At 43.2% G+C, this 21,435-nt stretch overlaps 1 protein-coding gene and 1 long non-coding RNA gene across 2 annotated transcripts in view; one reads left to right on the top strand and one right to left on the bottom strand.

The window, feature by feature from the left end:
• Nucleotides 1–21,435, bottom strand: part of LOC119817400 (cytidine monophosphate-N-acetylneuraminic acid hydroxylase) — a 64,958-nt gene that overhangs the window by 9,199 nt on the left and 34,324 nt on the right. Inside the window, exons 12-14 of the mRNA XM_038334622.1 lie at nt 8,345–8,485; nt 4,801–4,975; nt 3,146–3,262 (exon numbers count right to left, since the gene is read on the bottom strand). Of these exons, the coding sequence (XP_038190550.1) occupies nt 3,146–3,262; nt 4,801–4,975; nt 8,345–8,485 (433 nt within the window). The remainder of the gene's footprint in view (nt 1–3,145; nt 3,263–4,800; nt 4,976–8,344; nt 8,486–21,435) is intronic.
• Nucleotides 625–14,192, top strand: LOC119817402. Its single transcript, XR_005285896.1, has 3 exons — nt 625–1,719; nt 6,801–6,991; nt 14,104–14,192. It is a non-coding gene; the product is annotated as an uncharacterized LOC119817402 (long non-coding RNA).

The raw sequence follows: 21,435 nt of genomic DNA, 5'->3' as shown, positions 1-21,435 counted from the left end.
AGCTGCACTTGCCTGAGATCTGTTACAGACCCCACTGCAGCCTTAGTTCTGAACACATAGCATGTGAACCTTGCATGAAGCTTGCCACCACCACACAAAGCCCACAAGCGCTGCTGTTCAGATTGGATACTAAAGTGTATTTTGGCTTGGAAGCCTGGGCATTGCAACATAGAATGGGGCAAACAATGATGTCGACAATCTTTACGAAATGTTTGCCACAGTGCTCAGTACAAAACAGCTTACCGGACTCTGAAGCAGAGGACGGCTTGAGCTCAACATTTTAAGATAAGTATGGCTAAGTTGGGAATAAAGAAAGGGATGGTTACATGGGTGGTGTCACAAGTGAAAACTTCATTTTCTATATCCATAAATCAGATAGAGTAAGTTCTGCCGCAGTTATAACATAACATAAAATGAGACTCAGTGTATTAAAATATACCTCACTAAAAGCCAGGCATGTTAGCACATTAAAGATTTTAATCCCAGTACTGGGGAGGAAGAGGCAGGCAGATCTCTTTGAGTTGAGGTCATCCTGGTCTACACAGAGAGTTTCAGCCAAGCCAATAAGATATAGAGAGACCCTATGTCAAAAAGAAAGAGAGAGAGAGAGAGAGAGAGAGAGAGAGAGAGAGAGAGAGAGAGAGAGACATAGTTAGCTAGTTAGCTAGATAGACAGATAAAAACAGAGAGATAGGGCGAGAAAGACAGAGACAGAGACACAGAGATGGGGGACAGCACAGAGTGACATTGGTGTCACTAATGAGGCAGCCATCATGTCTAGGACATAGAAGTCTTGTTTCATCTCTCCAGTTAGGGACTTCCACATTTCAGTGACACCAGTAATAATCTCAGCGGCAGAAAGAAGGCCCTGGAACCACGGCGAACGCTGTGTAATCTGTGGAGAGATTGCTACAATGCGCACTTTTATGCATCCTCCCCCGTACCCAATCCAGCAGCGTGGTAGGATGGGAAGGAGAATCAAGGATCAGACAGGTCAAACAAGTTGCTTGAAGTTTCACGGTGAGCAGTTGTGTGTTCAACAGTGATGGACACCCGTTTCCATCTTGACCTGTCTCCAAGGCCAAGGATCCTTCCTGGACATCACATAGTCATGCCAAGGGATTCACTGGTAACTGGGGCCCAATAAAGCATGCCATGTCCACACTGACTCAACTCCCTTTCTGGAGACTCTCGCTGAGCGCCCTTAGAGACTGAGACCTCTGCTGTTGCAGACTACTGAAATTTCCTTGGGAATCTGACTCTGGGTGGAGGGAAAGACTGAAGCCCTGGTGTCCTGGAGGAATTTGCTTTGCACAAAAAGACTGTACAGTTTTGACAACTGGGGTGAACATGTGCACATTCCTGCTTGGTCTTTTGGTCTATATAAAACTGTAACACTGTGAAGAAAAGGCCAGGCTGGCCTAGTGGGAAACAAACCTCATTTTCCGTCAATTTGATTTCTAGTCCCTTTAAAGGTGCTAGGGGTTAAGTGAACCTAGGTCACTGGGCAACAACTTTGGAGAAGCCAACCAGGAGGCAAACTTGTAGCTCACTGACCCCTTGGCAAGAGGGAGGTAGATTCCCAGTGGGGAAGTTACCTCATTCTCTGGCCCTTGGGTGCCAGTTACCTGTGAATACATATTGATGAGCTGATAGAAGAAAAGGGGATTTGGATTCTGGCCTTGCTTGTGAAGAACACTCTATTTGTTGGATTTTATGGTATGTGGTGTTCCTGGAACATTCTCGGGGTTCTGAGGGCACTTTCAGGGTTCTGTCCTTGGTTTGTTTTATGTTCTTGTCATTGATTTATTTTTTAAAAAGGACATTTCAAAGAACTGTTATTTTGAAGGCTCCATTGAGCCATTTGCCTCGGTTCTATGCTTCTGGAGCAGGAAAGCTCCCGACTATTGGGCAGCGCTCACTCTGCTTTTCTGTGTAGCCTGGTTTGGCAGCTGCCTTTAGATTCTGACTGCTCCTTAGCTCCATACTTGAGGTATATAAACCATTTAGGCTCTTTGTTGCTTCGAACTCACAGAGATCCTCCTGCTTCTGCCTCCCGAGTGCTGGGATTAAAGACATGCGCCACCACGATGGGCCATTTAGGCTCATTTTGAGTCCCAGAGCTGTGCCACCCGCTGGGATAAATTATGTTCACCACCTAAGCCTCAAATAGCTGCTGGAGTACACCTTTGCTGTGGAATAAAGATCAAGAAAGGCAGCTGCTCTTGTTGGGACATAAGCACACTCTGCAGGGGATCTCTAGCGTAACCTGGGGAGGCCCGAGAAATGGCAATTCTTCGTTATTTTGGAGGCACCCTAGGGAGAATCCCTGCTGACAAGTCCTTTTGTGCTCTCACAGTGCACTGAGGATTAATAGAACTTTTAATGTATATATTAGCATGGTGGCATGCATGGTAGGGACACTGAAAATGGCATGGCTGTAGCAAAGGTCACATTATAGATGATCTATCTGAGGTTCTGCTGGACACAGAAGAGACCATGACGTACTCAGGAAAAAAAGCCACCCCAGTGTAAGAGTTGTGAGAGGCTAACTGGCTGATTAAAACTCCGTGATTATGGAGGGATGTAAGCCACAGTCAAAATGGTCTCAGGCTGTCTTCAGCTCCTTTAATAGCCACCCATTGCCTGCCTTTGTGCCTGAGACAACATTCTGTTGTCTATCAGACAACACTTTTGGAAGGCATTGACTTAGCAGAACATGAGTCTCCATCAATCCGAAAGCTAAGAACGTCATCAGATAGTCCCTGAAGTCTACAGCAGATCATTCTCCGCTTTGCGATGACTTGTCTGCCCTATGATCCCTTTGGGAAACTTCTTGAGTTAAGGCTTTACTTTACTCTGAAAGAAAAAGTGTCATAAGTCCTTTCCATATTGTAGTGTGTCATTTGGCACAATCTGTATTCATGTTCCCAGGCCACGGTCACTCATATTTGACTCTAGGATAAATCACGCCTTACTTGTTTTGAACTCTGTTTCTGAGTCAGCAGAAGAGGGGGTGGTGGGAGGGGAGAAGGGAAGAAGCAAGTGATAAAGACAGCAGAAGAAGGGAGGAAAAGGGGAAGGTGCTGAGAAAGAGGGAGAGGGAGAAGTAGGGGAAGGGATCCCCACCAGGGGAGCTGCTCACTTCTTCATAGGGATGCTCCCTGCTCGGTCTTTCTTTTGGAAAAGACAAATCTAGAAAGTCCACCAGATAGTCGTACCCTCCAGGCAAAGGGTTGAAGTCTTCATCTGTTTCGATCATCTGTGCAAACGACAAGGCGGCAAATGGAAGAACGTTCATCAGTGTGGCGGTCTTTAAGACATTCTAAGAGTGTGGAAAAGTTAAACACTCTAAAAGAATAGCAGTGATTTGAAATGCAACCCTCCCGTCTGCCTCCCTCCCTCTCTCCCTCCCTCCCTCCCTCCCTCCCTCCCTCCCTCCCTCCCTCCCTCCCTCTCTCCCTCCCTCCCTCCCTCTATACTCCCCCCTTCCTCCATTTCAATCTCTCTCTCTTGAACTGGCTGTGTTACACTCTTCACCTTCTACAGCTGCAAAACCACTGCCTCTCGCTGCTCTCACTTCAGTGGCGCACGGGAGGCTTTCAGATGCGGACCCTACAGTCAGATTACACCCCACACCACACAGCAGCTGAACAGAAGTACATTCACGGGGCCAGCAAGGCAGCACAGCAGGTGAAGGTGCTTGCCCCCACGGCTGACCACGTGAGTCCAATGCCTGGAACCCACATGGTGAAGGAGGGAACTGATCCCCACAAGCTGCCCCCTGACCTCCACACACTCGCTGTAGCACACTCATGCACACACACATAAATAAGCAAATGATAAATCAATGTCATTTTAAAATTTTAAATAATATATTCATTAAAAGTTTTAAAAAGCTTCCTTTTCAATCTTGATTTCCCAAGTGAAAACATCATTCAGTTTCCCATTGCTTTGGGTTTCAAAGGTGATTTCCTCAAAAAAAAAAAAAAAAAAAAAAAAAGCTGAGAGCTAGAGTGAGCACATTTTATAACAGTCAAATATGGTTTTAGACCTGTTATTCCTTTACATCATTAAAAGAGAATGCCTCAAATATAGAAATGACCTAATCTGGAAATAAGTCATCCTAAGAAGGGAGGGAGAGCCGCCGTCTTCCACCAACACACATGCTCATGCCATCTTTGGTGTTAAGCAAGAGACGTATTGCCATGGACGTGCACAGGAAAGCGGGTTCTGGAGAACCACAACTTTGGGGTACAGCAAGTGTGACTGGTACTTCAGGGGCTGGACAGTAAGCGGCGCGGGGCGGGGGTGTTCCTCTGCACAGTTGCCATTAGCTGCTTCTGTCTCTCACTGCTCCCTCTGAGCGGATTCCACCTTCCGGCCCCACAGTTAAGCATTCCTGATGCGCCAACAATGGAAACTACCGACAACCACGAGGGAAAGGGGCGGAGGGGGTAATAAAGCACACTCGAGGGGGAGCACCCGGGGCGGAAGGGTACAGAGGATGGGGTTCCAGGATTCCAGGAGAGGAAAGGCACCCAGCCAAATCAAAGTATAGATGAAAACGCTACAAGGACCCTTCTTATACGGTGATTTAAAAACTTTTAATGCATGGTGATAAGGGAGAAAAATACTGCAAAAGTCAAACTGAGCTGCGCCTAATGGCCCTGCAGCTTCAAAGGAGCGCTACAGCTCACGGAGTCCCACAAGCCTCTGCCCAGCCCTTTGGAGGGCTGATTAGAAATCAAGCCGGAAACCAGGGGCTTGCAAAGATCTCTGGAATACAAGAGCGCATACCCTGACCACCAGGTTGTAATTCTTGAATCCAGCCCAGGTGAAGTACTCTTTTATCCAGGACGAGTGAAGAAAGATTTCATCTTCTACAGCAGAATGCAAGGTCTCCAGGTACGGGTCGAAGTCCCAGGAATCCTTGTAAATTTTTGTCCCTTCTGGAGGCTCCACGATGCCCTTGCTTAAAAACGCAAAGAGGAGGAGGGTTAGAAAAGCAAGCAGCAAACAAGGAAGGCAAAACTAATGCTTTGAAGAAAACTCCACCCGAGGAGTTTCGAGATGTGGGCCTGCCTCCCGGGCCCACACCACATCCCATTCGCTAGTTAATGGGCAAGGTTCCCAAGTCAGGCTTCATTGACTAATCTTGTGCATGTCTGCAGATGCAAAGCTGCAAGGTCTCCGATTTGGACCCTTCTGCTCCAAATAGCTGAGTGATGGATGCGTTGAACATGATCAGCTTGTATGGACTTTGTGGATGTGGTACCCAGTTGCCCCTGCATCCCAATCACCACAGGCATTTGGTGAAAGCAGCACAAGGAATGGAAACATTTCTTGCTGGGAGTGGAGACTCCTAAGACTCAGAAAGCTAAGAAAACTCAAAGGCTAAACAGGACGCCTTCCCCAAGCTATACAAGCCATCCACAACAGTTGGGGAGAGGGCACACTCCTGCAGAGCTGCCTACAGGTTGGGCTAAGAGCTCCAGGGTTGAAGCTTCTATGAGTGGAACTGTAATGGGTTGGGATTTTATCTAATGAGCCAACGATGCTGGTATAAGAGACCCCAATGAATTCACTGGCTCACCAAGCTACACTTGGGTAGAACTGGCTTTCTCATCTATTAATGGCATCCTTCTGAGGTGAATAAGTGGTTGTTCATATCTTCAGGAAAAGGCTGGCTATGTGGTGCCCAGTAAATATTTGAGCATATAAATAAACTTTAGCCTATAGGATTTTGTGATATACTGTGCTCTGTCAATCAAACTCCTGTTTTCAGACAGATGTACAACTTTCTCTTTAAATCCAATTGTAGGATAGACAGTCTTAAAGTCCTATTCATCTGGGGGAGAAAGATGACTGTGTGGGACACAGACCCTTGAATCTTGAGAAAATAATAGGATGTAAACTGAATAAGGAGAACCTAAAGGGGCAAATGTATCTGTGTTTATCAATGTTTGGAGGCAATAGTAGATTCTTTTCAAAGAATCCCTTTGAGTCCCTCTTGTCTCTGAGGCTACAGAGGCACCAAAAGTGTATTAGCTCTGAAATACAGTCTTGTCTAGCTCCTTGCCCCAGGTCAGTCCGAAGTCTTACCCATCTTTTCCTGAGAAGTCATAGCTTTCCCCCTGGCCTCCTTGATTCCAGAGCTCTAGCTCTGGCTTCTGCACTAGAACATTCTCCTCTACACAGCTGAAGTAGGTTTCCGGAAGCACAATTCAACAGTGATCCTTCTTTGCTTTGTCGTTTGTATGGATGAAGGACATGTTCATCGCCCTAGTCTAGGAGGCCAAGCTGACCCTGGCCTCCACACGGCATCCCTGCGTCCTCCTTCCTTTGGGCTTTCACTTGCCAGTTCTGAACTCAGGGCTGTGGGGTCTCTATGAGGCCCAAGGTTTCTTCCTGGCCGTGTCCTCTGCACTTCCGGCTCCCAGTATTGGGACGTTTCAATGAATCCTGTGTGAATCGATGGCATACGTGCGCTCACTTTTCCTTCAGTCTCCAAATCCTTCTCCAGCTAGGCCTCTGCTTCTGACTAGAAAAGTTCAGTCGCTTTTTTCCTCTATTCCTTTTCCCTATCTTCTCTTTCACTTCCTTCTTTTTTCCTTCCTTTTCTGTATTTGTAACCATCTTCTCATCTGTAAGACGTGACAAAATGCTGGATATTTGGGACCGAGCTTTTGTGACTACAGTCACAGATTCCCTGTCCTTCCTTTCCAAGGCAATTTCAGCGTGGGGTCCTTACTATATGTTAGCACAGAGATGCAACCATTTTGACTCTTGTTTTCCAGAATGCTTTGGGGTGATCCTACCTCTCATCGACTGTATCTGAATATCCCTGAGGGGAGCCCTAGTCCGTGTTAATCAAGGGGGCTGGTGACTCTGACGTCTGTAAATGACAGCAAGCCACTTGTGCTAGGACACATTGAGAGGCCTGCACAAGGATGATTCTGGACACTTTAAGAAGATGCTGAAGAGGAAGGTAGGCTCTTGAAGAATAAGTGATAACTGAAATAATCAAGAAACATGTTCACTCTACAGCTGGACAGAAGCTCCTCTTTCATACCGGAGCACTAGGGAGCTCTCAGAGAATTTTTAAGTTTCACAATTTAGAAAGATTGGCTTGTCAGCAACAAAGAGGGATTTTCCACAGTTTCCCTGTAATTCCTGTAAGAACTGTTTTCTGTGGGGAGTGTGGTGGGGGAGCAAGGTCTCACTCTGTAACCCTGAAACAAACCAGGCTGGCCTTGAACTCTTGCCAATCCTCCTGCTTCCTCATGGGCTGGGATTACAGATGGGCACCAACACTCCCAGCAAAGAACTGTCTCCATCAGGCTGCAAAGTTAATCCATAAATAAAACCCTTACTACATGCAATATGCTTAGCTTTTATTCCTACTGATGAATTTTTTTTTTTTTTTTAGTGAAAATGTTGGTTATGGCCAATGACCTTGGTTGGATGTCCAACCAGTGCACTGTGACCTGCAAACTGAGAGGCACTAGCATGGAGGAAGGCTTGAGAGGGAGAGGCAAGGGACAGCCCCTGAGTGGGTGGTGGAGCTGAGGAAAGGGAAGCGAGACCGAGCTGTGTGAGGGACAATGGAAGTCTGTCAAGGAGAGCTGACCAGGCTCTAGTCGTATCTGGGAAGTCAGCAAAGGGCGGCACCAACTTGCTGCTCACTTCCTACAATATGAGCATTTCTACCTTTGGGTCAGAACTTTATGGCTATGCGGCTCAGGATGTGTACTTACAGAACTATAGGCCTCTGGAGTCCATGCTAATCTTTTGGAATTGGATTTTCCTGTCTGATATTTTGAAAGGTGCTGCTAATTTTATAGGTCAGACTTGCACTGGCATGGCAACGAGCTTTCCGAACCACCCTACACAGGTGCTGGCAGTTGAGCTCTGGGCCTCTGGGGTAGCAGCAAGTGCTCTTAATGACCGAGCCACCTCTCCAACCTCTTCCCTTTACTCTCTGGTAAGGCCCTGAGGTTGAAATGCTTGGGAAAATTGTCTGATTTGAAAGATATTTACCAGTCTATTTTATTAAACAGTGAGACGTATATTTACTTTTCTTGAGTCAGGGTCTCAACTAGGACAGTCTGGCCCACTCCTCCTGTGTTGACTTCCTAAGTGCAAAGACTGCAGGTGTGTGGCACCCTTCCTGGCTTTAGGATCCCCTGGCTCACTTTCTAAGGTGATATGGGGATCTTATCAGGTAAGCTTAGCACGTTAGTCAACAAAACTTAATGTCGCCACAGAATAGGGACCTGTTGAGAGTCGGGAGCCTTTTATCACATCAGAAACATTGTATAAGGTGTTTTATCCCCCAGACCTGTCTGTCGGGTCCTTCAGCATCCTGCCCAGGTCAAGGGTCGCTCCCGGCCGTGGCGTCCACGTCATCACATCACAGTTTTTCTTGATAAGATTGTTGAGTTGGTTCGGGTCATTTTTAGTGTTTGTTTTCTTAATGTACCTAGGAAACAGGAGCGTCGCCAGATAAGAGAGTTCATTCTCAGGGAGTGTGGAAGCAAGAGTGAACATTTGGTTTACCCGTTATTCTCACTTTCCAGTCCCCTTCCACACACAGCTAGGAAAAATAAAGACCATGTTTGGGCTAACGTCCCTAAACAGCCAAGGAACTTGTTCATATCTTTTGTTTTGTAAGTAGACTCCGGTGCTGGTTGGAATTAAGTTAGAGAGGCCATTAGTGACTATTACACATAGGCAGTAATTGCACATTTGTACTGAATACAGCCGAAATGAAGACGGATTGACAATTACTCGGCAGGCACTATACCAAGTGCTTGATATGAACTAGTTGACTTTGTCTTGCAAGGCCTCATGAGATTGCTGCTATCAGCACATTCATTTCCTAGAGAAGGAAGCAAAGGCTGCATATCGCATGACCTGCACAGGCTCAGACGGCAGACAGACCCCAGGGCCTCTCTCTAGCTTTCAGAACAAAATCTGGAAAGTCTCTGCACTCAAAACCATTAAAACCGTACCTCTTAGCCTCAGTGCTGGTTGAATAGCCCAGCAATGACAGATTCTGTTTCAAAAACACAGGCAGACAGCACCTGAAGAACGACACTCACGCTTGACCTCTGACACCCACAGTGATATGCAGCCACACACACCATCACACGTGTGTGTGTGCACCCACAACAAAAGAAGAGTGGGGTGTGGGGGGAGAAGGAGAGACAAGAACCTTTGAAAATTCACTCATTACAGAAGAGCACATATCCTTAATCATAATCCTTCCTGAGGCCTGGTTCCTCTTTTTTCTTCTCTTTTCTTGTGTAAGATAAGGACTTTACCACTGTACTAGAGCTATAGTTTAAGATCTAGAACTTAATTACACTATTAGTCAAAGCTTGGCCTCCCCCCAATCAAGCTCCACATCACCACCTTTCCCAAAAATACCTGTAACCTTGTCAATCTCCCCCATCACACTGACATTGGTGTTGGGACAGAAAATGGGAGATACAGAGAAAATGGATTTGTCATTGGATTCCCCTGACAGGGACTTACACAGACATTACTGCTAAAGAGACTTGGCCATCCTTTGCTTCAAGATGGTTCTCTAGATTTGACATTTAGTCAGATTGTTAACAAGAACATGAACCAACATCTGTGTTTCCTTCCTGAAAACACTGTCACTGCCCATGGCCTTGTCCTTGCTCCCAGCAGCTTTCTGATGCTTCAGTTCCTGTGTGGGTCTGTGCATATGTGCACTTGTGAATATGTGCATGTGTGTGCCTATGTCTGCATGTGTCCACCTGTAAGTGCATATGTGCACCTGTAAATATGTGCATAAGTGCATTTGTGAGCATGTACATCTGTGCACCTGTGAATATATGCACATGTGCACCTGTGAGTGTGTGCATATGTGCACCCGTGAGTATGTGCATGTGTGCACCCGTGAGTGTGTGCATGCATGCAATTGTGAGTGTGTGCATGTGTGCACCTGTGAGTATGTGCATATGTGAGTATGTGCATATGTGTACCTGTAAACATACGCATATGTGCACTTGTGAGCATATGCATGTGTGCACCTGTGAGTGTCTGCATGTGTACACTTATGAGAATGTGCATGTGTGTACCCATGAGTGTGTGTGCCTATGAGGATGTGCGTGTGTGCACCTGTGAGCATGTGCATGTGTGCTCCTGTGATGTATGTGTGTGTTTCTGTGAACATGTACATATATTCACCTGTGGAGATTGTGCATGTGTGCACCTGTAAGCATGTACGTGTATGCACCTGTGAGTGTGTGTGCCAATAAGCATATGTGTACATGCACCCATGAGCATGTGCATGTGTAAATGCATGAGTGTGTGTACTCATGAGTATGTTTATGTGTGCACCTATGAGTTCACAAACTTCCACAACTTCATAATATGTATTTGTCTCATGTACAATATTATTGGACAATATTGTAGATATTATTTATCTGTAATACTAATGAAATCCGTATCCCCACACCATCCTCTCACGTGTCATGGGCACTGAGGACACTTTCCGGCTGCTTACATATAGAACTGTGACTATTAGTTACTTTTACAGACAGCATTGTGTCGAGAGGTTGAGTACTCCCTAAGTAAACACACACTGTGGTGGGATCCTGTACACTGTGAACGTTGGTTGATAAATAAAGCTGCTTTGACCGGTGGCAAGGCAGGATAGATCCAGGAAGGAAATCCAAGCAGAGATATAGGTTTAGAAGGGTGGAGTCTGGGAGATGCCATCTAGCCGTCCAAGGAACAACATTCCAGACTACCACCAGTAAGCCACAGGCCATGTGGCAATACATAGATTAAAAAGAAGTGGGTTAATTTAAATGCAAGAGCTAGCCAGTAAGAAGCCTGAGCCATCAGCCAAACCTGTACAATTAATATTAAGCCTCAGTGGTTATTCGGAAACTGGCAGGCAGAAGAGAAAGTTCTGATTAAATCACACCACCTCCAGCTTTTCTGAGACCCCTGTTTTCAGCAACTTCATGTTCCATTCATCTGAATTCTCTTCTCTCTTTTCACTGCCGCTCACCATTCCTTCCTGGTTAACTGCAATCGTTTCAGATTTCTCTCCAAATCAATGTCCTTTCTGCCTTTCCCACCCTCTAGACACATGATCTGCCATCTAGTGATGTTCCTCTTCCTGGATAGACTCCTTCACTGGGTTCCCCAAACCCTCATAAGAGACCCCAAACCTTGAATTATGGCAGACACTGTGGGTCCAGTCTGGGTTCCCACCCTTTCCCCTACTTTCATTGTAATGCCCCCTGCTCCAAGCCTTGGACTGAGCTGCAGACTCTCTCCCTATAATTCTTCTTCCATAGCCTCTCCCAGTGCAGCGCAGGAGGGCCTGAAGCTTTCCACGTAGAACTGGCCCTGACCTTTCATCAATTTTCCTGCCTTTGCCTCCTAAGTGCTGGGGTTACAGGTGTGCGCTATCAAGTCCCATCATAAACTACAGTCCCGCAGCTCAGCACCTTCATATCTTTTCTGATAAGGTCCCAATTAATTTTTAAACAAAGCTTTCACTAGGCCAGAAGTCATCCTTTTATCACGGCCCTGATCTCCATTCCATGGTATTTGCTATCCTGTATTATAATGCTGTTTCTTCTTTCTACAAACTAGAACCGTAAGGATAGGCATTTTACTTCTTACTTCCCTTATCTCTAACACTGTGCTATTTTATAAATAATACATCACACACAAAAAAATGGAACCAGTACTGACCACAGGAATCTGTCTTTTAACTTTGAGTCATTCTTACTAAAAATATTTGAAAGAGTCAAGAAGCCTAGAGAGCATCAAGAAGGATATAGACAAGAAGAAAGTATCAGTCACAGGTTCCATTGGGTGGTTCCAAATGTAGGGCCACCTGGTGAAAGATAGGTATCAGCAAACTCTTAGCCATGAGACAAAGGAAATCGTAAGTGTGGGATAATTGGTTACAATAAATGGCAGTAGAACCAGAGCTTGAATCCCACACCACTGTCTCTTCTCCTGTGTGGCTGTCACCACTCAACAGAAAGTCAGGGGCCATCCTCACATGATTATTGTCATGAAAATTTATCTCAAAACTGCCTTCTTCATTACTTAGTGAAATCAGAAGAACACGGACACAACCAGGCCCATCTGAAGCTGACACAGCTTTGCTGTTTCAGGGTACGCAGTGTCTGTGTTCCCACCTACAAGCTCCAAAACGTTTGAGGCAACTGTGTCCTAAAATTGATCCTCATAGAGCAGAGGGCACTTGCTCATAAAGTCCTGGCTGGGGGTTTAGTCACGGTATGCGACAAACTGTCAACCACACTGTACATGCGGCAGAAACATTTTTGTAAGAGCAAAATTTCAACATCTGCAAAATTCTGTTTAGCCTTTAAAATGACAGGGTTAAGCCTGGCATGGTGGTAAATGGCTGCAATCTTGGCACTCAGGAGGTGGAAGCTGAGGGATCCCAGGTTTGAGGCCAAGGTGGCTTGCATAGCAAGATTCTATCACAAAAAAAGAGTAAATGAAAACTAAGTTAAAATGTAGCTACACATACTGTAAAATGGGTTTTTATTTCTTCAAGAGATTATGAGCTCTGTTAAGATGTGCATCGCAGCGCAATTTGCTTGTATCACAAATATGCTTTAAATACTCTATTTTGTCTTGGGAAACTTCTTCCGGATCATCGTGCTGTGAAATCGTAGATGCATGTGTGACACGGAAGTAGAAGTAGACTTGTCTAGGGCGACTAACAGGAGGGGAAGAAAGGGAAGGTCGGGGCATGGGAAGTATACGCAACGTGTGGTATATACTTATATGAAAACTGTTAAAAATAGATAAACCTTCAAAGAAAAAAGGTTGGTGAGACAGCCCAGCAGGTGAGAGCACTTGCCACCAAACCTGCCCACCTGAGTTTGACTCCTGGGACTTACATGGTAAAAGAGAACTGAGGGCCGCAGGTTGTCCTCAGACCCTCCCCCCACCCCCACACACTAAACAAGCAAATGTAACTTCACATAAAAGGATAATCATGTCTTCCTGAAGGCAGAAGGACGACTCTGAATGGCTGGCCATTGGAGGGCAATGGCGGCTGAATGTGAGCCAAACCAACAATCTGCACGAGTGAGAAGTCCGAAGGAAATCTACTGCTTCATGCACTAATTTAAAAAAAATTATCAAGTTCACCCTTTGTTCTTTAACGTTTCAAATATACTTAGACTCAGTTGCTTACATCTCTGTGGGATATAGTCCCATGGGCTTTAGCCATGTGCAGGTTTGTGTGAGTCCCAGTCAGAATAAAGCTCATCACTCCCAAGACTTCCTTGCCTTGCACTGTGCTTTCCCGTCTCCCAACCCCTCAGCTCTGACAAAAACTGGTCTGTGATTCATTCCCGTTGCTTTGTTTTTCTTTCCTCTAAATTGCCATATAAACTACTTAAGGCTTGTATACTTTTGAAGCTGCCGTCTGTCACCCCACAATGCCTTAGAGATTCATTCATGTCCTATGCAACAATAGCTCTTATTGTGGAACAGATGGCGTTACTCATACAGATATGCCTTCTGGAGGTTCAGTTATGACTGTGTGTGCTTTGGAGCACCTAAGCGGCACACTTAACTAACAGAGCTTTATAAAGGCAAGATTTAAACCTCTACAACATAGCAGTTAGCACTTAAAATGATAAAACTTTACTCGGCATGGTGACAGATGCCTGTGACTCCAACACTCATGAAGCTGAGAGTAGAGGATCACAAACTTCAAATTGTGGATTCACAGTTTGTTTATCCTTTTTCATGGCATGTGGGTTGACTTGGTATTCATGAACAAGGCTATTATTTATATTTGCATATAGTTTTGTGTAAATTAAGGCTTGAATTTTAACAGAACAAATGCCCAGGAGGGGAAATGCTAGACCACCTAGTAAGGTGAGCTTTAAAGCAGCCTCCAAACTTCCTCCAGAGTGGTTGAGCCATTTTACATCACTATCAGCCACATGGAAGGATGCTGCTCACCCTGAGGGCTATGCTGTTGTGCTGTGATCCTTCCTCTGCAGCTCCTGCAATTATCTATCTTATAATGACTTATTTGCTATCTAGATGCCTTCCTAGTACACCAAGAAAACAAATCGAAATGAAAAGAGGACTATGGAACCGAACAGAGAATTCTCAGAAGAAATATGAATAGGTAAGAAATATTTCTAAAAATTCTTAACCATCAGGGAAATGCAAATATTAAAACTACTTTGAGATTTCATCTAACTCCAGTCAGAATAGCTAAGAGTAAGATGATAGATGCTGGCAAAGACGTGGGGGAACACAGAACCCTCAACCACTGCTCGTGGGAGTGCAAATTGGTACAGCCACTATGGCAATCAATGTGGAGGTTCCTAAAAAAGCTAGAAAGAGATCTACCACATGATCCAGCTCCACTACGCTTTCATTATCCATTCGTCAGTTATGCCATGGGTTTCTAGGCTGTTCACACGTCCTAGCTATTATGCATAAAGAAACTGCAAAATGGATGAGGATCGGTGTCTATAGTAGAAAAAAGAGTCCTTTGGGAATGCACAATGTGAAGAGAGAAAGAGCTGATGTGGGATTCTGCTCTCTCTGCTGTGAATATGTTTTATTACCATTAGTTAAAAAAGAAGCTACTTTGGCCTATAGCAGGGCAGAATATAGCCAGACTGGAAGAGACATATAGAGAGAGTAGGTAAAGCCAGAGAGCTGCCATGTAGCTGCCAAAGGAGAAGGATACTAGAAACTTACAAGTAAGCCACAGCCTTGTGGCGATGCACAGATTAATAAAAGTTGGTTAATTTAAGAGAAAAGAGCTATCTAGAAATATGGTTGAGCTATTGGCCAAACAGTGTTTTCTAGGTGATTATTTGGGTCTTGGTAGCCAGGAAACTCTGTTTACAAATGGTGCCCAACATGGGGGCATAGATCCACATAAGACCTAAAAAAATATTTTAAAAAGCTTAAGAAAAAAAAAAGAGGGCTTCTAGACCCACAAAAACTGGAGCCAAGCACAACTTCTTGGTAGCCACATTTATTTTCAGATAGGCTGTGTTTGCTGGCAGTGAGCAGAGGCACAACTCCGTTAAGAGAAGGTTTCCTGACTCAGCATTAGCAACAAAAATTGCTTCTTTGAGAGATAGCTTTTTGGTTTATACTGGTTGGCAGGCACAGCTCTGGATCTTTTGAGAGGTTCTGATATGGAGCACTTAAATGGGATTTGTGAGCAGTATGGGGCAAATTGCTTTATGGTGACATAGACCCACTGTGTCCCTGGAGTTGGTGTGGTGAGCATGGCTCATAGAGGTGATAAACATACCACCACCATGTTAGACAGGGCAGAGCCAACAGGCAAAACTTCAGCATTAATCCTAGCTATGTTTGCTTAGCATTTCAAAAAAAATTGCTCCTGGTCAGAATAGGATTTTAGGATTCAGACATAAAAGACAGAAAAAGATTCAGACATAAAAGACTTCTAAATGAGACAGTGTTTAAAAATGTATGTAGGCTTGGGAGAGAGAGGAAAAAGAGTATAGACAGTTATAAGAAGTAAATAGTTTTTAAAAAATAAAGTCTTTAAAGAGACAGTAAAAATGATATAAAAAAGTCATGTAAAGATGGAAAATGCACAGAGAGTCTGGATTATGTATATCATTGTGTTTTCTTTGAATTTCTTGACAGCAGAGAGACATTTGATTCTGGGGGCTGCTAAGCTAAACCAACATATATATTTTAAAGGTATCTTGTCTTCAAATTTCAAGTCTAAGGATATATTACTTTGGAAAACAGTAATTTTATTTCCATAGAAGATGAGAACCTGTGAGTGGGTTCTTTTCAGGCTAATGTGGTTTGATGGAACAAGACCCTCTGAAAGGTCTCCATTAACCCTAAAAATACTTTGCCCAGTAAACAGCAGGAAAAAGTTTGGAGAAAACTATGGCCAAATTCCCAAAATAATTGTTTATAAATGTCTGTTTTTATTTAAAGGGCATTGATTATAAATAGTTAAATGCTCACAGTCAATCTCTCTCTAAATAAAAAGGAGGGGAGATATGATATAAAGATGAATACTTTGTATTGGTATAGATTTAAGTCTATTGATATAAATTTAAGGTCAATTTGTTACATTGTGTATATGTATCTGCTCTTGTTTAAGGTATTGTGTTTGTGCAGTTCATTTAAAAATATAATGTATAATTAAGAAATACAGATTAATATATAGTCATCTATAATAGTCAAACTATAATCATATTAGGTTTTCTAGATTACAAAAATATATTTCAGATGGACAGGTATTCTTTAAACCTTTCAAAGACTACAGAATATGGCATTTAAAAGGTTTAAAGAACTTAACTTTCGTCAACAGTGAGACATGTCTGCTCCTGGCAGCACCAATTGCTTCAGAGAAGTTGATGGGCATTGAATAAACTCATTATAGAATTTGCCTTTATTGTGACAAAGCTATCTATTTGAGCAAGAAACTGTTCTTGCCTGGACTACTTGATGATATACTGTATAAACTGGACATGCAAGAACCACAGAAAAATGACTGCTGAACTTGCCTTAAAAAGGTGAGATAGTTCTTTAGGGTTCCTGCTTCATGAAAGAGTCTGCCATTCTGCAGGACACAGAAGAAAGTGACTGACAAACTGCCAATGTAAATGAAATAGTCTTTCAAATTTCCTGTTTCATGGAAAAATCTACCAAATACTATAGGCCTACAGGCTGAAGATGGATGCCCCAATGTTACAGAAGAACTTTGGATGACTTTCCAGATAGTGAGATGTCTCTGTCAATTCTAGAGTTTTGAAAGTTGCTTACAATGTGCTTCCTGTTTACTTAGGTAATATTATATCCTTCTGGAGTCTTTTGTGGAGTTGAAGACAGGTATAGTTTTTCTTAGTTATGATAAAAGATCAATTAGATATGAAACTTTAGATTCATAAAGATAAAACAGATGATAGAATATTTTCTTTAATTTTGCCAGATAGAAATAGACTAAATATTGTAATTTTAATTCTTGCTTGGTAACTGTTTTGTTATATGTACTTTTACTATGTTAAAGCTAAAACCTTCCTTTTTATTTAGTCAGAAAAGGGGAGATGATGCGGGATTCCTCTCTGTATGCTATAAATATGTTTTATTACCATTGGTTAATAAAGGAACTGCTTTGGCCTTTAGCAGGGCAGAGTATAGCCAGTCTGGAAGAAACAGAGAGGGAAAGAGTAGTTGGAGTCAGAGAAACGCCATGTAGCTGCTGAAGGAGAAGGACGCTAGAAACTTACCGGTAAACCACAGCCTCATAGTGATACATAGATTAATAGAAATGGGTTAATTGAAGATAAAATTACTAGCTAGGAATATGCTTGGGCTATTGGCCAAACAGTATTGTAATTAATATAGTTTTGGTATGATTATTTGGGTCTGGGCAGCTGGAAAATGAACGAGCAGTCTCTGTTTACAAAGAGCATCAGGAAAGATGATGTTGGAGCCAAGTGCTAGGCTCAAGAGGATAAAAAGTTTAAAGAAAAGCCTGATGTTAAATGGAATGAAGGGAGTAGTAGTCACAGGGCAAGATCCTCCCCAGCTAAGCTTCTAACCTGTGTAAAGGAATTAATTAAATATAAAAAAATTAATTAAAGGAAAGCTTAAGCAGTGAAGAAAACTATCAAGAACAGAAAATCGATGCAAATGTAATTGAAGGAGGGGGCCAAATTCCAGTCAATCAAGGCATAGAACTTGGCAGCTTCAGCTATATAGTTCTGACTTTAGAGTCAAGGACACAATAAAAGAGTTATGAAGTCTCCCTTTGTGGCTAAGAAAAGCACCTGAGGCCAGGGTTGTATTAGGGTCTTTGCATCTCCAAAAAGTCCCAGAAAGGCTATTACATGAAGCTATAAAGATGAAGTCTGGATTGCCTTGGAGTCCCCAAGATGTTGGAGATGCCAGAGTTGTGGGGTACCTGCCAAGGAAAATGACAAACCAGTTGTGGAACCAGCCCAAGAGAGAGATGTACGCTGTAGTCAATACAACTGAAAAGAGTTGGAGATCTGGAAAGTGTTTTGGCATCAGACATGGAGATGCAGAGACTGGAGTTTGTCCTGCTGGTTTTAGGTCTTACTTTGATATGGCATTTTCTCACTTTGCTCCTTCCCTCCCTTTTTGAATGGTAATGTATATTCTGTGCCATTGTATGTTGGAAGTATGTGATTTGCTCTTTGATTTTCATTTTATAGTGGTTTATAGTTAAGCCATTGTCATGAGTCTCAGAAGAGACTTTGGACTTTTAAACAATGTTTGGACTATGAAAGAGTATGAGAATTTTTGAATTTGAACTAAATGAATTTTGTATTATGATATGGCTATAAACATGGGAGCCAGGGAGTGGAATGTGGAGGTTTGAATAAAAATGATGCTATAAACTCATATTTGCCAATGTTTAGTTACCAGGGAGTATCACTATTTGAGAACTGTACTCATGGCTTTGTTAGAGGAGGTGTGGCCTTGTTAGAGAAAGCATTTCACTGGGAAGTTTCAACCCATGCTAGTTACCCCTCTCTCTCTCTCTCTCTCTCTCTCTCTCTCTCTCTCTCTCTCTCTCTCTCTTTCTCTTTTTCCTGGAATGTAGTTCTCAGATGCCTCTCGCCTCTCTAGCATCATGAATGCCGCCATACTCCCTGTCATGATGATAATGGACTAACTTCTGAAACTGTAAGCAAACCCCAATTACAAGCTTTCTTTTATAAGAATTACCTTGGTCATGGTGTCTCTTCTCAGCAATAGAACAGTGACTAAAGCAGGTACCATCATGGAAGAGGGACAGAAAGGTTGTAATAACCAGAGGTTGGAGGGAACCAGAGCAAAAAGGTCTTTTAGAAAAGACAGGACCACTGCACCCATAAACATAGCTGCTGTAGATCCCTGCCTAAGCCAGCTGACATTTCAGCATGGAGTGGGAAGGGGCTCATGAGGAGTGGGGAGTTATTAACAGCTGGATGCTTTGAGGGGGAGGGAAAATCAGTTTCTTTAAAGGTGTGGCCCTTGATAGATCTACCATGACCCCATGCACGGTCCCACACTCATGAATATGTGGACAGCACAGATTGATATATTATTGAGCTATTAAACAAACCAAAAAAATATGAACTTGATTGGGGGTGATGGCGGGTGGTTCTTGGAGGAGTTTGTGGGAGAAACAGGAGTGAATATGATTAAAATATATTGTAGCACACACGAACTCCTCCGTGAATACTATTTTTAATATGATTTAAATGCATTGTTGCACACATGAGCTCTTCCATGAATACTATTTTTTAAATTAATCTTTTGCTTTGGCCAATGAGATGAGTCAATATCGTTATTTGCCATACAAACCTGGACTAAGTTTGATTCCTAAAGAATACATTTAAAAAAAAAGAAAGATGCAGTGATGCAGATTTGTGACCCTAACACTCCTATAGCCAGATGGAAAGCAGATACAAGAGAATCATCCGAACGCTGAAGGGCCAGGTAGCCTAGAATGCAGCATAGGAGAAAAGACCCTAACAATATGAAAGAGAGGACCAAGTCCCCAAAGTTTTTCTCTGACCTCTACTCCCAGGCCATGGCATGTATGTGTGTGTACACGCATGTGCACACATGCACACACACAATAATAATAGTTTTTTGATAATTTGTATTTTATTACTTTTTGATATTATTATCTCCCATAGCTGAGGATGACCTTATAAATACCCTGGGCCTGCCTCTTAAGTGCTAAGATTACATGCATGCACCTCCATGCTTGGCTAAGATGATTATTGAGAGGTTTTCCTGACTGCTGAGTTTCGAGAATTTATCACACACTGTGAACACTGACCGTTTCTCAAGTGTGTTTTTCAGTGTATGTTTCCAAACTGCATTTAATCTTTGCATTCTCTTACAACTTTCCTTGATAGAACAATATTTTATTTTTAAATTTTGGTAAAGTATAATTCTTTAATTAGTGACTTATGCAACTCAGGCTGGCTTTGAACTCATGGCTATCCTCTTCTCCGGGGAAGAAGTTTTAAATGTGAGCTCCTGGAGGATGCTTTCTTCTTCTGTTTTGCTGACACAGACCCTTTATCTCCATTCCTTCCTTCCCTTGTGAGCTTATTTCACCATCCCTTTAGAACTTTTTCAATTTTAGCCCTGGGGATTGAATACAGGCCTTGGGTGTGCTAGGTGTTCTAGCACTGAGTGACAGCCCCAGGCCCCGGAAGTTTCCTTTTACAGTAGATTACTTAGATGACTGAACCAAGACCCACATCCTTAGATTTTTTAAAAAGAAGTTTTGCATTGCTAGAGACTGAACCCAAGGCCTCATGTATACTATCTTCTTTCTTTTGTACTTTTCTCCCTTTTGAGACAACCTTACTATGTTGTCTGGGCGGGCCGTGGGTTCAAGTGCTTCTCCTGCCTCAGCCTCCCTGTTAGCTGAGGTGTGGGTACCTACCACTGTGCCCTGCTTTTTTCCACATACTGTGAAACTGCACTTGCCTTTGTTAGTCATTCAAAATGCTTACCAGCTTCCCTGAGACCTTCTCCTTGGCCCACAGAGCATTGAGAAGCCACTTAGTTTCCAGGCATTAGAGACAAACAGGGCAGTTCTTTTGACTTCCAGTGTAATTCTGTTAAGATCACAGAATGTGCTGAGTGTGACTTGTTTTAACTCAGTTAAGGTTTCTTGTGGGATCCAGGATATGGGCTTCTTTTATGGGTGCTTGATATGACGTTGAAAATCCTATGTTCGGCTACCCTGACCTGAGTTCTTCATAGATGTCAATCAGATCCACAGGGTTTACAGTGGTGCATCTTTCTAGGTCTTCCCTGATTCTCTGAATTCTTGTTCATCCAAAAACACAAGAAGGAAAATGCTGAAGTTTCCCGTCGCAACTATGTGTTTCGATTTCCCCCTTCGGTCCTAGCAGCGTGTTTAAATATCTGGTGTCTGGTGCATACATCTCTGACTATTCTGTCTCCTGAGTGAGCCGGCCTCAGGGAGCTGACTACGCTCAGTGTGAGCCCGCATACACGCTGTTCTGAAGCTTACATCCATCTGGCACCAGCCAGTCCAGCTTTCTTCTTCCGCACCAGCTTCTTGGAGCCATTTTATCTCATATTTGTGCTATTACATTTAAACCAGATTTTTGTTTTGTGGATAATCATAGTTTGATCTTTTTCTTTTATCTACTTTAATCTTTGTCATTAGTAGTTCAATTTTGTTATTTTTTTTTGAAAAACTGTGATTTTCTTCTATCTCCACTTTCTGTGGGCTATGAAATCATGGCAGCTTGTTAGGGGTGCTGACCAGGATTGTTCTGGGCAACTAAGTTTGTGGCAAGACTACTCCAGCAGATCCCAAGTGGTTTCATTTACATATCTATATCA

The sequence above is a fragment of the Arvicola amphibius genome, chromosome 6 (assembly GCF_903992535.2).
Source record: "Arvicola amphibius chromosome 6, mArvAmp1.2, whole genome shotgun sequence".
Lineage (NCBI taxonomy): Eukaryota > Metazoa > Chordata > Mammalia > Rodentia > Cricetidae > Arvicola > Arvicola amphibius.
Note: the sequence above shows the minus strand (reverse complement) of the source record. Positions and strands in the feature narration are given on the sequence as shown.